The 14,879-nt window shown below is 36.0% G+C and overlaps 2 protein-coding genes across 6 annotated transcripts; both read left to right on the top strand.

Annotated features, from left to right (window-relative positions):
- Positions 1-3,837: 3,837 nt before the first annotated feature.
- LOC130726231 (nudix hydrolase 10-like) lies at positions 3,838-7,570 on the top strand. 5 transcript variants are annotated; one of them, XM_057577469.1, is made up of 9 exons: positions 3,838-4,293; positions 4,418-4,628; positions 5,118-5,183; positions 5,307-5,444; positions 5,584-5,661; positions 5,756-5,806; positions 5,911-5,945; positions 6,216-6,324; positions 6,417-7,029. In XM_057577469.1, exons 2-9 carry the CDS (start codon positions 4,422-4,424, stop codon positions 6,450-6,452), a joined length of 720 nt encoding a protein of 239 aa, XP_057433452.1. In that variant the 5' UTR covers positions 3,838-4,293; positions 4,418-4,421; the 3' UTR covers positions 6,453-7,029. The 5 variants fall into 5 exon arrangements, with proteins under 5 accessions (XP_057433452.1, XP_057433453.1, XP_057433448.1 ...); XM_057577470.1 differs by having other exon boundaries at positions 3,846-4,293; positions 4,435-4,628; XM_057577465.1 differs by lacking the exon at positions 6,417-7,029 and adding an exon at positions 7,037-7,570 and having other exon boundaries at positions 3,857-4,293.
- Positions 7,571-8,124: 554 nt separating this feature from the next.
- On the top strand, positions 8,125-8,490 carry LOC130725311 (leucine-rich repeat extensin-like protein 6). The gene has a single exon (XM_057576553.1). It carries the CDS (start codon positions 8,125-8,127, stop codon positions 8,488-8,490), a length of 366 nt encoding a protein of 121 aa, XP_057432536.1.
- Positions 8,491-14,879: the final 6,389 nt, after the last annotated feature.

The following is a 14,879-nucleotide window of genomic DNA, read 5'->3' on the forward strand; positions in this document are numbered from 1 at the left end:
CTTCTAGTAGTCTCACGATTCTTAAAAATCGTCGAATATTAGTTATGTACAAATTTGCGTTTACATCGCACGTTAACAGTGCGTTAACTACGCACTTCTAAAGTGCGTGCGTAACGTAACGCACTTCTAAAGTGCGTTTATTTGCAGAAAAAAAATAAAAAACGACAGAAACAACTCTCTAAAGTTGGATATTTTCAAAAACGACAGAAGATGGAGGTTGTGGTGGTGGTAGTGGTGGCAGCGGCGGCTGTGGCGGCAGTGGTGGCGGCTGCGGCGGTGGTGGCGGTGGGTGGTGGTGGGTGGTGGGGGTGGAAGAAAGAGGAAAGAGGTAAGGAGAGATGAGAGAGGAGAGAGAAAGAATGTGAAGAGAGTGAGGATTATTTTATATTTTTTTCATTAAGGGTATTTATGATTTTTCATACATTAGTGAGGGGTCTAAATAGCTATAGGGGGGTCTGAATAACAATTCCCAAAATGTATTATCTATGTTCTTTATTTTCTGTCACTTTCAGGTTTTTGCACATGTATTTGGAAACTGTATTAATGTTATCATTTTAACTAGGGACTCTTCTATAGGTGTAGACGTTTACTTTATGGGTTGTTGATTTGGGTGTTAAAGCATGCTTGCATGCTTCATGCTTGTGGGGATTTTAGTGGTGGAGAGTTTTGCTGTAGTAGCTTGTTTTTATCAGTTGTTGACTCGGTTACTGTACCCATATTGAGAGGGGTTGTTTCTCAACATAATTTATATATATATATATATATATATATATATATATATATATATTAATGACATATTATCAATTTTGACCTGGTCAGCAATCATATGTCATTTAGTAATGCTAGTCGAATTTTTTTGATCCGCATGTTATTTCTATTGTTACTTCCAAACTCTTCGTCACCTTTCATTCGTTTCCTCTTCCCACTTTTATCACCTTCTTCTTCCTCCTCCTCCATAGCATCGCCACCTACTACCACAACCATCGTCACTCACCACCACAATCACTGTCACCACTCACCGCCACCGATAAAATTCCACCACAACCAGATTAAGAGGCAGTGGTTGTGGTGGTGGCCGATGGATGGTGACGGTTGCTGTGGTGGTGGGAAGGAGAAGGAAGAAGAAGATGAAAGAGGGGAGGGGAAAAGAATGACAGAGAAAGAAAATGATAGAAATAATAAAAAAAATCATGTGGATAAAAAAAGTCCAACTAGAATTACTAAAGTGACACATAGGGAATAAAGTTACCTTAACAATCCATTTCCACCTCCACCTTTTGTAAAAGAGAAGAAAAAAGAGAGAAATGAGTGATATGATTTGTGATGCGACATGAAATACAGAAAGAAATAAGAAGAAAAATGTGTGGAAATGAGATGGAAGAGAAAGTGAGGTGTGTATGTATCATTACTCGACACATACACATAGGCGTTGGCTAAGTTAAATTGATGATATGCCATCAATGGAATCTATTGCATACAATTTTTTTAAGAGATCTATTAACAATTGTTAAGGAATTTTTTTAGTAACCTAATTAGATTAGATTTTCTATTGAAGTTTGAGAATAAAAACATATCTTAACCATCAATTTTATAAAATGTGTCACATCAACACATTAAATTAAATAAAAAGAATATTCCACATTTTTAAAATCTAGTTAGTTAATAGTGTCAAAATATCTCACACTCTTAACTAGGAAACATATCCATTTCACATGTTATCTATTTTTGATTTTTTTCTTTGGATTACGTTGCAAATAAGAGACATCTTTGACAACATTTTTCCTATTTTAACGGGAAGATGCAAGCTTTCAGATTGTCGGTGCTATTTTGCGGGATTTTGTCAAGAAGATGCATATTTTATGGACTCTTTTGGAAGTCTTGCTCCATTCATTGGCTTTTTGAGCTATGATGGCACTATTTCTCGCTCTGTTTTCGTTGTGCGTATAATGCACGTGCGTCCGAATCAGAACGAGTTTGTATCGTCATATCTGAAGCTAATGAGTTTAGTGGAGGTTTTGCGGACTCAGGGTGAAGTTCCTTTCGATTCTCTCTAACTCTCTTGTTGCACATTATGGGCTTATTTGAAAACCACTCCCTCCATTGGCTTTTATGGGATGTGATGGTGTTGGTTCTAGCTCTATTTTCATTGTGCGTAATGCATATACGTCCGAATCAGATTGCACTGGAGTTGTCATGTTGAAATTTGAAGAGTTTAGTGGAGGTTTTGTTGATACTGTCTTAGCCTTTAAGCGTGCCTCATGAAGTGTCTTTAGATGTTGTATACGATTTTGCAATTTCACAGGTTTTATTTTCGTTGCGTTTTTATTAGGATTGTTGTGATCTTGACATGTGTTGTTTTTCACTGTTGGCGTTTTACTTTGTCCATTGTCGAGAGGACTTGTTCACAATACCTCGTTCATTCAATAAAACTTTTGCTTTATTTTCAAAAATAAAAATAAAACTTTTGCTTTAAAAAAATATTTTACACTATCAAACCAATAAACCATGCAAAAAAAATGACCATACATTATTTTTTTATATATCTTAGCGTAACAGGTTAAACTAATGACTCACCAGTTCAACTACTAATTCAGCATTTTGACCGAATTGTTAGTCAGGTCCAAATTCTAAAACACCAGTTATATACATCTATTATTATTCATTTATATTATAGTTTCTCGTATAAAATATATAATATGATTAAAAAATTAAAATTAAAATTAAAATTAAATTTACTTTAAAATTAAAATTAATTTATGTACCAAAAATATTTATATTAATATTTTAAATATATTTAATTAATAGCTACACAACTAGGATAGGCATGACTACCACGAGTCCACGACACACAAAAACAACAAATTAGGATTTGCGAAAGTACAGAAAAGATAATAGAAATTCAGTTATGCAATTAAAAAAAAAAACTGAAAAGGCATTGTTCCTGTTTTTCGTTAAACAATTTAGTCCTGCAGCATAGGATTTTCCTAAATACGCACCAAACAAAATCTTTTGTTTTTCCCTGATTTTTAGTTTTAATGAAACAAAATCATTTTTAAAATTAGTTTGATGTGGCAAAAAGAAACTTTTATATTGGGTGTATGTGTAAACTATGCGTAAACAATGCACTGTCGGTGCACCCCATCATAAACTCTTTGAATTATCGATTGAAATGGATATAATAGGTATGGATCTGTTAATAATGAGTTCTGTTGACTGGGTGGTGGTATTTCATCATCTCCTTCCTTGACCATTGACATGGTGGCAGTCTTGAGTGTTGACAACTCCTTCATCACATATTTAATGTGAGTTGAAAGTTCTACGAGTGATGAAGATTTTATAAAAGATCTAATCTATAAGCTCAATCTTTTAAGGTTCCTTAGTGTCTTGTTTCATTGGTTTATGGGCTCCTCTTATCCCCAATAAATAAATGGTATTAGAGCCTATGTTTATGATTAGTTTGACCATGGTGAAAACTCCTTACATCGAAAGCCTACTTGGCGGCCTAACATTGCCAAGCGAAAAGGCTTTGCAGGTGTGCAAAACTTTGCGGAGGAAAAAACATGATAATGTGTTAGTGACTCACACTTGAGGAGGAAAATATTGGGAGTTCAAGTGTGAGTTGGTGGACCTCCATAGTAGTTAAGAATGAGCGAGATGAAGATTTTATAAGAGATGTGACTTATAAACTCTATCTTATTTCTTTGGCTGATAAGCTCCCTCGCCCTTGTGAATGATTTTTGAGATGATGACAGCGGCTCGACTAACTCTTGGACAAGATGAGTTTCTCGCTATTGGCGAACATGGTATTTACTTGATTGTGAAACTTCGGCCGGTGATTGTGGACTTATGGCCATTTGATCCGCATAGAATAGAAAGCTAATCATGAGGACAAAGAAAAATCATGAATGAGATAACAAGAAGTCCATTCGTCTTCAAAAGTTTGAAGTTAGGCATAATGCTGAAAAGAATGTACACAAGGGATGATGAATTCAAAATGATGTAGCCAAAGAGGTAACCTTGTTCATACTGCTGAAAGAATCAGCTCTTGTCGACTTTACCACCCAACCAGCCATGACACTGACCTGTGGCCACCAACACCAAACTTGTGGGCGGCTAATGAACATAGCTCATCAAGAGTTGATGGAACTACGTCACCACGCACTCATGGCACTGCCCAAGCCCAGTGCTTGCTATAAATTGCAACCACATGCCTTTATTCACTTCCAAACTCTAGCTTTTGAAAACCCCCAATTTTCTAGATAATCTTCAGTGCTTCCTGGGTTTGTTCTTAAGGTAATGTTTTCTGTATGTTTCTTCTTAGTGACACTTTTTTGTGACATTGGAGTTCAGTTTTACTAATTGTTGATATTTTTTCAACTTACTTTGGGTTTTTTTTATCATCTTTTTGTGATGTGAGTGATATGCACTATGCAGTTCAGTCCATGGTCTCAGCTAGTCCAGCACCACCATTAGGGGACCATTTATGTGAAAATGGATTTGAATATGTTAAAATTCTCCCTGCCATTAATGATGCCCATGGAGGAGTCATTGTAGACTTGAAGGAGGCTATGGACCCTCAAGTTTTTGCTGCTTTGCTTAGATCTTCACTTTCACAATGGAAGCAACAGGTAGTGATTATTATGATATGTATTTCTCAAAAATAGTACTCGTTGTATTCAGGTTCATGAAATAAAATACTCACTAAGGTTCACATGGTGATATGATATCACTTGTTTGACCTAAGGGCATCTTTCGGTATAATCATACACATTAAGACTAAAGTACTAAACATTTGGAAGACTCTGATTTCAGTTGAACATGCACCTTAAGAACCAACTACTATTTAACACCGCATTCACTCAGCTGATAAATGTGAAGCTTCAAGTGAAGGGATATGTGATATATATGACTATTATAACGTCACTCTATATTTCAATACAACGTCAATTTTTCAATGGGGAATCTGGTAATTGATTCAAAGCTTCATCTGTATTTTAATTTCTTAACTGCTTTTTATAATGTTCTTAAATCTTACCTAAAACTGATTCAGCCATACAATAAAATTGAGAACCTATGACCTCTTAGCCAGCCTTCAGCAACTTTAGTACACGTTGCAGGGAAAAGATGGAGTCTGGATCAAGTTACCTATCGAGCTTGTTAATCTTGTTGAAACTGCAGTCAAGGTAATTTATTTCATTTTTTATTTTACTTGTTCTCTTGTGTTGTTAATAACTGAGTCTAAGGTAGTTGATGGGATCTTGAATCTTGATATTTGAGCTAATAATGCTGTGTTTTGTTGCTCTTAGGAGGGTTTCTGGTACCACCATGCTGAGCCAAGTTATGTGATGCTAGTTTACTGGATTCCTAAAATAGGCTGCACAATCCCTCCAAATGCTTCCCATTGTGTAACAGTTGCTGCTATTGTCTTAAATCATAAGAAAGAGGTACAAAATGAGATCAAAGACAGGTTTTGTTGATTTAATCAACTTTTTTCATTCTGATTTCTGGATTGTAGTTCTTTCCCCTGTATTTTCCTTTCTTTATTTATTTGCTCCCTTTGTTTTTGGGGTGGAGGGCTTATAGGTGCTTGTAGTCCAGGAAAAAAGAGGCATATTCCACGGGATTGGCGTTTGGAAGCTACCTACTGGAATAGTTGATCCGGTATGCTTATTTTTCAAAGATCAAACACATCTCATCTCGAACGAAAAAATTTACAATTTGGTTAGAAACGTGAAACTTGGCTTTGTGCCTGCAGGGTGAGGACATTTTTGCAGCAGCTATTAGAGAAGTAAAAGAAGAGACAGGAGTAAGTATCTGTCTACAAGTTGTATTCCCATGTGTTGTAGAATGCCAGTATTATTGTATTGATCATATTAACTTTTAGTTTGGTCTGTCTTTTTTTTTGTTCAGGTTGATACAGAATTTGTGGAAGTACTAGCATTCAAGTATGAATCCTCTAATTTGCATTGAAGTTCTTCTAATCTTAATTCTTATTCATCAGTATTTTTTATTGTTCACATTTCAGTTATAATATAATAGATGAATTGGAAATATTGCTTTGTCTAATCAGAAGATTGCTTTGTCTAATCAGAAGTTCTGAATCTAACATTACAATTAACTGGAGTTCTGTAAAATCATAGAATTTAACATCTCTTGGCCTAGTTTCTTCCCTTAAATAATTTATATCTTGACAACATCGTGTTACTTGTTTTCAGACAGGCACACAATTCATTCTTTGGGAAGTCAGGTCTATCTTTTCTTTGTACGCTGCGTCCTCTTTCTTTTGACATCAAAAAGCAAGAGCTGGAAATTGAGGCAGCTCAGGTACTTTTGTTTGACAATGTCACATAATGTCTTTCTGTTTTTCTTTCCGTTTTTTGTTTATTAATGTAAACATCTCACAATGATTCTTTTAGGGTGATATAACATCAATGGATAATCTTCCGGTTTAGGATCATTTTTGTCCAAAACATGAGCTGAACATTGCAAAGTCATCAACAAAGTCCAATGGTGCAAGCACTATGAAAATCTTAACTGAAAAGAGAAATTGACCTGTGAACACTGAACAATCACTTTACCTTAATAGAATGAACGTTAATTATTTCACAAAAAAATCATGGTTATCTGTACTATAAACTTGTCCAAACATTCTTTAACCCATAAACCTACATAATTTCATGATTCGTTCTAATCACTGTCCTTCAATTTGTGGAAGAATGAAGTGCAACTAGTTATAGTATTGGAATCTATGATTGAGGATTTTTTCTTTGTTCCAAGTTTTTCACAAATCAAACCAAGATCCCTTGATAAAATCATGAGTTAATCTCTACATTGAGAATAGAGAGGAGGGGATACTAGTATGTTAAACTAAAGATTCTTTACACGCATTCTGCATATCACTCAATGCAGACTTTCTACTATTGTAATGTAATCCACATTCCATAGTTGTTGCATTAGTGGTACATTTTGAAATCTGTGTTGTTGATTAGTTCAATTCTCTTTGTCACAATTTCTTTTGGTGTGCTTTGTCATGAAGTGGATGCCATTTGAGGAATTTGCTGTTCAACCTTTTAATCAGAAGCATGAGCCCTTCAAGTACATAATTGAATTATGCTTGGCAAAGGAAGAAAGGTTCTATACTGGATTCTCTCCACGGCCTGTCTCATCATTTTTTGCTGAGGAGTTGAATTATCTATACTTGAATAGCCAAGATCTTGACAAGTCTTCCAAGTCAAGTCTTGGTCATCCACTGAAGTTGATTTTTATATTTCTTTTCTGTCAAATATTTGTTGTATGTTTATTTCTCCACATGAGAAATACTTACAATACTCTCTGAGATACTCTTTATAATGCGCGCTATTATTGAGTGAAATTCAAGTAGACCCACCAATTTGCAAGTCATATGCAACTTAGTGAGATCTAGATGAATTTCGGTTAAGAAAGGTTGCACTGAAAAAGGTGTGTTAGAGAGCATTGCTATTTTTTTCCTCCGTTCATAATTCCTATATGTTATTTGGATTTTGAGCTGAACATACGTGTGAGTCTTGGAATCAAAGTTCATTATGGTCAATTTTTATGCAAAACTTAAACTGATGTAAGATTGATGAACTAAAAAGAATTTGATGCGCAAAAATCATGACTCTTTTATAATAAGCTCATAACTCTTCTTTCGAATCTTCAGTTGATAAATAGCTTCTTTGGATTACCTTCTATTTCCTCGAAATTAATTCTGAAACCCAAAAATTACTCACATAAGTTTTTCCCCATAATTGATCATAGCTTTAAAATCAGCTGGAGAAGAATTTTCAATCATGCACTACTAAGAAAGAAAACCTCCATTAAACAGATGAAAATAAAAGTAAAAGTGAAAAGCCATGGTTAAACATCTTAACATTTTGTCTGCATCAAGTCATGCAAACTGATTTAGACAAATGTTCTGCCATACGGCACCCCATCTGGTATTCAAATCAAAAAAGGTTGAAAGATGAAAGATCCAAGGCCTTATTAGACATCTTCTAGTTATATATCTAAACATGGTATCTAAAACACTGTCAGATCATCATTGCTATCTTCATGATCTCCCTCTCCTTTCTTCCTTTCAGTTTGAAGCCAAAAGGTAATTTAATGGAAACAGAGTTTCTGCTGGTTGTAGCCCTTTGCTTATCACTTTCCAATTATGCTTTTGAAGCTTCTGGTGATGCTTCATCATGTAAGAATTGCTCCAAATGTGAATACCCTTGTCAACAACCCTCTGATCCAACACTTCTTTATGAGGCTCCACCACCACTACCACCATCTCCTCCACCTTCTGGCTACTCTATATATGCAGCACCTCCACCACCACAAGAGAAAGGCTATAATGCTATGTGCCCTCCAGCTCCTTACACTTTTGCTCTTCCAAATCCTTACACTTATGTGCCTTACAGTGAAGGCAGAGGATCTGCTTCAACACTTTGGCCAGTTCTAGTTCAACTCATAATTCTTTTTTGAAGTTTTTCGTCCCTAACCTTTACAAAATGCTTGGCATTGGTCCCTCGCCGGAGTAAAGGTGAGTTTTAGTCCCTAACCTTTGTCAAAAGGTTTGGTTTTGGTCCCTCCGGAGCTCTAGGTCAACGCCGGAGCTCCGGTGGCCCATGTGGCATGACCACGTGTGATTAATGAGCTGACATGGAATTTAATTTTTTCATTTAAATTAAAAAAACCTAATTAATTTTTAAAAAAGAAATAACAAAATAAAATAAAAAAGGAAATAACAAATCATTACCGTGAAAAAATAACAAATCATTAGATCATTGAATCACACTTTCTTCATCAGGTCTGAAAAAATATCTTCATCTTCATCTCCCCAGATCTTGTGTTGTTGATTCATTGGAGATGAATATGGAGGAAGATTAGATATTAATGATTTAATTAAAATTAAGATAAGTAAGTTAAGATTTTTTTATTTTTTAGAATTTTAGACAATTTCTTTTTTTAATAATTATTTAGGTTTTATTAATTTAAATGAAAGAAATTCCACGTCAGCTCATAATCCCACGTGGCCATGTCACATGGTCCACCGGAGCTCCGGCGTTGACCTAGAGCTCCGGAGGGATCAAAACCAAATCTTTTAACAAAGGTTAGGAACTAAAACCCACCTTTACTCCGGCGAGGGACCAAAACCAAGTATTTGGTAAAGGTTAGGGACGAAAAACTTATTTAAGCCTTCTTTTTTCTTACTTTCTTTTTCTCTTCTGAATTTGGCTGCTGCTAAAATGGTTGTTTAAACTGCTAGGTCGATAGTTCGATTTTTAGAAGGCTTATTTGGGGAGACATTTAGTTTTCAGTTTTCACCACATGTCAGATTTACAAGAGCAAATTACAAAAACAAATGTCGAGTATAGGAAATTGAATGATCAATTTTAATTGGATATCCTATTAACCATAATATAATGTTGTCAATACCTACATAAATTATGCTGTAGTATTTAAAGCTTTAGTACAACTTTGTAATATTTTAGAAATATAAAATAAAATCACACCTAATTACTAAACTTTTGGGATAACTACTTATAACATACAATACATAACCATTGATGTGTCTATTGGTTCATCATATGTTATGAGAGCTTCTATAACTAAGAAGTCTAGAGTTCAATCATTAATTCATTATACTATGGTAAGTTTACATGCACATGGTATACACTTCAAGTCCAAGAACTCTTTCATTATGTAAAACCATTCATGTGTCTGAGAAAGTTTTGCCTTGACTGGTTCTTCAAGTTCAATGACCATCATCAGTATCCATTAAACTCAATTTCTCCTCTTAAAATGAAGATTTTTTACATATCTTTCAAATAAAATTCCACTGAGGAATCAACTACCTAGTTGAGATTTGAGAAGGTAAAGTTGTTTGATACTTTGATGATGTGTCACTAGTAAATGCATGAAGGATGTCCTATATGGCTTGGCTTGTGTTTGTTTGTGCTAACATTGAAAATGGCCTCTCAAGCCTTACACAAGGACAAGAATCTGGTGTGAAAATTTTATCCCTTTATAGGTGAATCCGGAGAGTAGTATCAACTTCTGTGACAAATGGGGACCATGATGAATATCCTGAGCTAAGCCACCGAATGCATTGAATTTTGGCCTGGACCACCAATTTCTCAAGAACAAAAACTATGTCATGTCATGCCAAACTGCCAATTCCACTTACCCCTTTTCACCTTACAATATTTACACTTTCTTCTCTGTATTACTTTGGTACAATACCAAAACACATGCTACCACATCCACATCACTTGACTTCAAAAGTGCTTATGAAAAAATTATTTTTGTGCAACTGATAGCAACAAACAAGGTATGTGTTCATAAAGGACTACAGAATAATTGGGTCTGTGCTATGCTCTGTGCTCACTGGGTAGCTAGGTGGCTGAATTGCATGTACAGCTAGCCACTTCCAAATTTTATAATAGTAACTGCCTCTTGTGTGTGAGAACGTCATTTGCAAGACCGTATCCAGAATTTTTTTTTTTGATAAGAGGTTAAAATAAAATTATAAAAGATTTGCAAAACCTTTGGGAAGAATGAACTAAGAATAACTTTTCTACATATAAAATTATTTATAGTCGATAAAAAAAATTGACTCCCCTTTAAACGTCATCATGATTCTTTAGGTGGGATTTGCAAAAGGAGCAAGGCACAAAGGACAGCTTTGCTGGTCTATTTGTGCCTACCACGTTCTTGCTCCATATGCTTTAGCAAAAACTTCAACTATATTTAAATAAATGTTTTCATAGACTAATTCAATCCAGTATAAATAATTTAAGAAATAATATAAAGATAGAAATCGAGGAAATTGGAAATTAGAAAAATTAATTAAATTTTATTGAATTGGATTTGATTTTGGGAGCTGATGCAATTCCATTTGAAAGAGATAATGTATCATGACACGGTAAAAACCCTAAAATCAACAACACGGTAAAAAAAAACCAAAAATTAGCTAAAATGCGAGGCTTTTTTTTCTGAATGGCGTGAAAAAAAATATTAATTGGAAAAAGGGGGTGAAAAAAATAAAATTTAGCTGTCTGGGGTAGTTTCTGGTTTGGTCTTGTGAGCATTCGAGAGGAATCTTGCGAATGGTAATAGGACAAAACACTTTTCCAGAACTGAATGACATGAATGGAAGCTTTTTCAGGTTGAACAGTAGGCATTCGCAAGGATGCTTGCGAATGGTGTAAGACCCAAGTTTTTAAGCTTAGAATAAGTGGAAGAGATTTCCATTTACGATTAGGCTTGACGTATCGTGAAGGAAAAACCTGAACAAGAGTTTATCGAATGAAATAAATTTATGAAGGAGAAAGTTCAGGAAAAGTCTAAGGATTGTATCCGAATCGATAAAAGGTATAGCACGATCGATTCACTTAAGCCTAGGACAAGAACCTTAGGAAAAGACTAAGTTCCACCCTTGGAACACTGTAGGAATTTATTCCAAAAAAAAAACTTCAGAGAAATGTTAGAACTTCTCTTTTTCCATATATCACAATCGTTTCGAGGCGAAACTCTAGAATCTACGAACGTCCGATTCCAATCATCGGAAGTTTGCTGAAACCAAAACCCTGGTATTTCAAAACCCTAGAATCAACCGTCAATGAAGACTTTTTCTATTCAGAGCTTCAAATGAAGATTCTACACGCGTACACCCATTTCTCTCGATGATTTCAATCTTTCTTCAGAAGGAAGTTTTCTATTCCGACATCCGATGCAAAAAGCAACTTATCGGGTAAACTAGTTTTACACCGATTTTGCATTAGTCGCCTAAAATACAAGGGAACCTCTTTTTAGTTTTGGAATTCTTTCGCCAAAACGTATCTTAGAATTCACGGAGAATGAAGCCGGAAAAATCAGAATCGTGAAACTTTCATTTTCCCGCGTTTTTCCATCCTCTATATAGCAAGCCTCGAAAACCAAAAATCATGCTGATATTTCTTTGAAGAATTAGAAGATTCAGCGGGGTGAATATCGTGTCTAAAATACGTTGGAATCAGTAGGAAGAATCGGAAATCACTCTCATATTTTTATCGTAACTCTATGAGCCAAATCCTCCGATATCTAAACAAAATTGTACCGGTTTACTAAATATCTATTCAACCTTATCCAATCTTTGATAAATATCTGTTCATACTTATCCAATCTTTGATAAATATCTGTTCATCCTTATCCAATCTTTGATAAATATCTATTCATACTTATCTGATCCTTGCTAAATATCTTCCATTTCATTCCCTATATATATATGTTGAAGCTTGAGACAAAACCTCACAAACACACACACACAACACGCGGCCAAGAGGAGAGGAGGAGAAGAAGATTTTCTTGATTTCTTGCTTGATCATTGATCCGACAGTTGCTACTTCAAGGTTTCGAGGTATAGTCGCTAATCCTTACCTCTGATCGCTTTTTCCATAGCTTTTCTCTATGTCTTTCTGTGCTCATAGTTTTGAGGTTTTTACAAAACTATCCTGAATACTTCATTTTTGATTCTAAACATCTTCCTTACGTGCCCAAGATCACTTCTGTCGGATTAGTTTTTCCGTTATGTCGCCGGATTTCCGCCGGAATCAATTTCTGCTTAAAATACCCATTTTTAAGCAAAGTCTCAACCTTTGAGCTGAAAACCATCGCCTTAGCTTAGTGCTAGTATGATTAGTTGTCATAAACGTCGTTGGTGACGTCCCCATCCAATTTGCATTTTGAGATTTCAGTTTTGAAATTCTGAGCTAAAAATAATGACCAAAATACCCCTGCGGCAGTTTTCGATTCGATAATTTTTCTGAGAGTTTCCTTGGCCTAGATATCGCCTAAGAATACCTAGGAATCGATTTAGATCGAAGAAAAAGTTCGGAAACCCTATTTTACATAGTGGCCGAAACCTATTGCTTAGGGTAACGTGTCCAAAAATAATTTTTGGGTCTCTATGACCTGAGCCATTGCGTAGCTCTTTCGATTGTCGAAATTTTGGCGCTGGTTTCGTGTCATTCCGAGTTCTGTAGCTCGAGTTATGCTCGTTTTAGCGAACGAGGTTATGTCGTCTATTCATGCTTAAAAATTGTACTCTGAAGCTTCTTAAGCTTTGTCTAACGCTAGTTAGTGTTATATTGACCGAATTGACTTGTTTTGATTGACCTTCGCTTCGTTTGCTCAAAGATTCGTTTGGAGGAACACTTGGAGCAGGAAAAGAGGATTGTGAAGGAGCCTTGCTTGAACACACTGGACGAGTTCGAGGTTAGGGCAACTTACTTGCTAGCTAATGCTTTGTAGGCGTCGATAAATTCGACTTGATTTATTGTTTATGCATATGAATTGTCTGGATTGAAAATGTTTTCTGAAGGCTTCGGCCGAGTGAACTGATTGAGACGTGTGTCTCCGTTTTCTGGGCTTCGGCCGACATGGGAGATTAGGATTTATCGCATTGATATGTTGATAATTGACTCGCATGCTTAATTGTTAAATGGTTAACTATAGGCTATGTGATTATTTGTTCACATGATATTTGGATTATATTGATTATAATGTGTCTTTCTATTACGCACTTGAATTGCTGACTATATTGAATATACCGTGCAATTGTGCGAATGAGTGAGGAACGTCAAGATAGTGGATAACGGGTAGTTATGCCAGACTCCTGACGAGTTTTTAGATAAAGTTTGATGGGACGGACCGAGGTTCGTACCCTATTATTGTTTTATGGATCGAGACCTTCTCAAAGGAAAATTGAGTTTGAAAATGATATTGGAAAAACCCCATTTGAATTCACGTAAGAACTTGGGTTGTTCTGTCTAAGGCAAGAAGGGCTTTTAATGAGGCATTGTGCCCGGCCAGCTTACCTGGGAACTTCTCGGGCCATTACTTGGGTGATGATGGACCTTTTGTTTTGAGACCTTCTCCAGGGAATCATTGGAATTATGGGATCTTTGAAACTAATAGGATTAGAGACAAAACTTAAACAATTTCATAATGAACCTCCATAATGTATTAAACAACCTCAAAACCCTTAATATAATGATAAAAGACTCAGACGAAAGTTTAGGGCTTGAACATAAGTGTTTTAAAAATGAGAAGTGTCGTCGGATCCAGGTTTCTGGGGAAACCATTGTGCGTTGGCCCTTTGCTCGATGAGCAAGTTTTATTGGTTGGCCAATCCAAGGGATAAGTCGGGGAACTAGTCAGTTCTGAGTATGTTGATACTCTTTTGCTCGTTGAGCAGTTTGTTTGGCCATCGAGATGGTGAGCCATGGTAAGTTGAAAGGTCACTGAGTGCGGGATGCATTCTTTTGCTCGTTGAGCAGTTTGGTTGGCCATCGAGACGGTGAGCCCAAGTGACTAGGAAAGTTACCAAATTCGATTAGCACTTTTTTGTTTACCTTAGGGTATTGTAGAGACAATGTACTTTAGCTAGACTCGTGTACCTTGGTGAGGACGATTCGTTGTTTGGCTAACCATATTGCATTCATGCATACATTTCTTGGAAAGTGTGCTGCTTTCCGAAGGACGATCTCAGATCGGACTTCATCGGAGCGAGATGCTTCACGGGAGCGTGCAGCTTCATAGGAGCGAGATGCTTCACAGGAGTGTGCTGCTTCACAGGAGCGTGCAGCTTCATAGGAGCGAGATGCTTCACAGGAGCGTGCTGCTTCACAGCGGAGCGAGATGCTTCGAGTCATCGTGAGGGTGACATTTTATCCGGATCATATTTTGAGCATGACATTGCATTGGCATACCATGCATTTAACTATATTCGTTGATATATTGCTTATCGAGTTTTCGAGATATAACTTATTGAACTGTTGAGATATTGAATATTGAATTTAGAAATCTGATAACATGTTATGTATATACCT

The sequence above is a fragment of the Lotus japonicus genome, chromosome 6 (genome assembly GCF_012489685.1).
Source record: "Lotus japonicus ecotype B-129 chromosome 6, LjGifu_v1.2".
In the NCBI taxonomy this organism is placed as follows: domain Eukaryota; kingdom Viridiplantae; phylum Streptophyta; class Magnoliopsida; order Fabales; family Fabaceae; genus Lotus; species Lotus japonicus.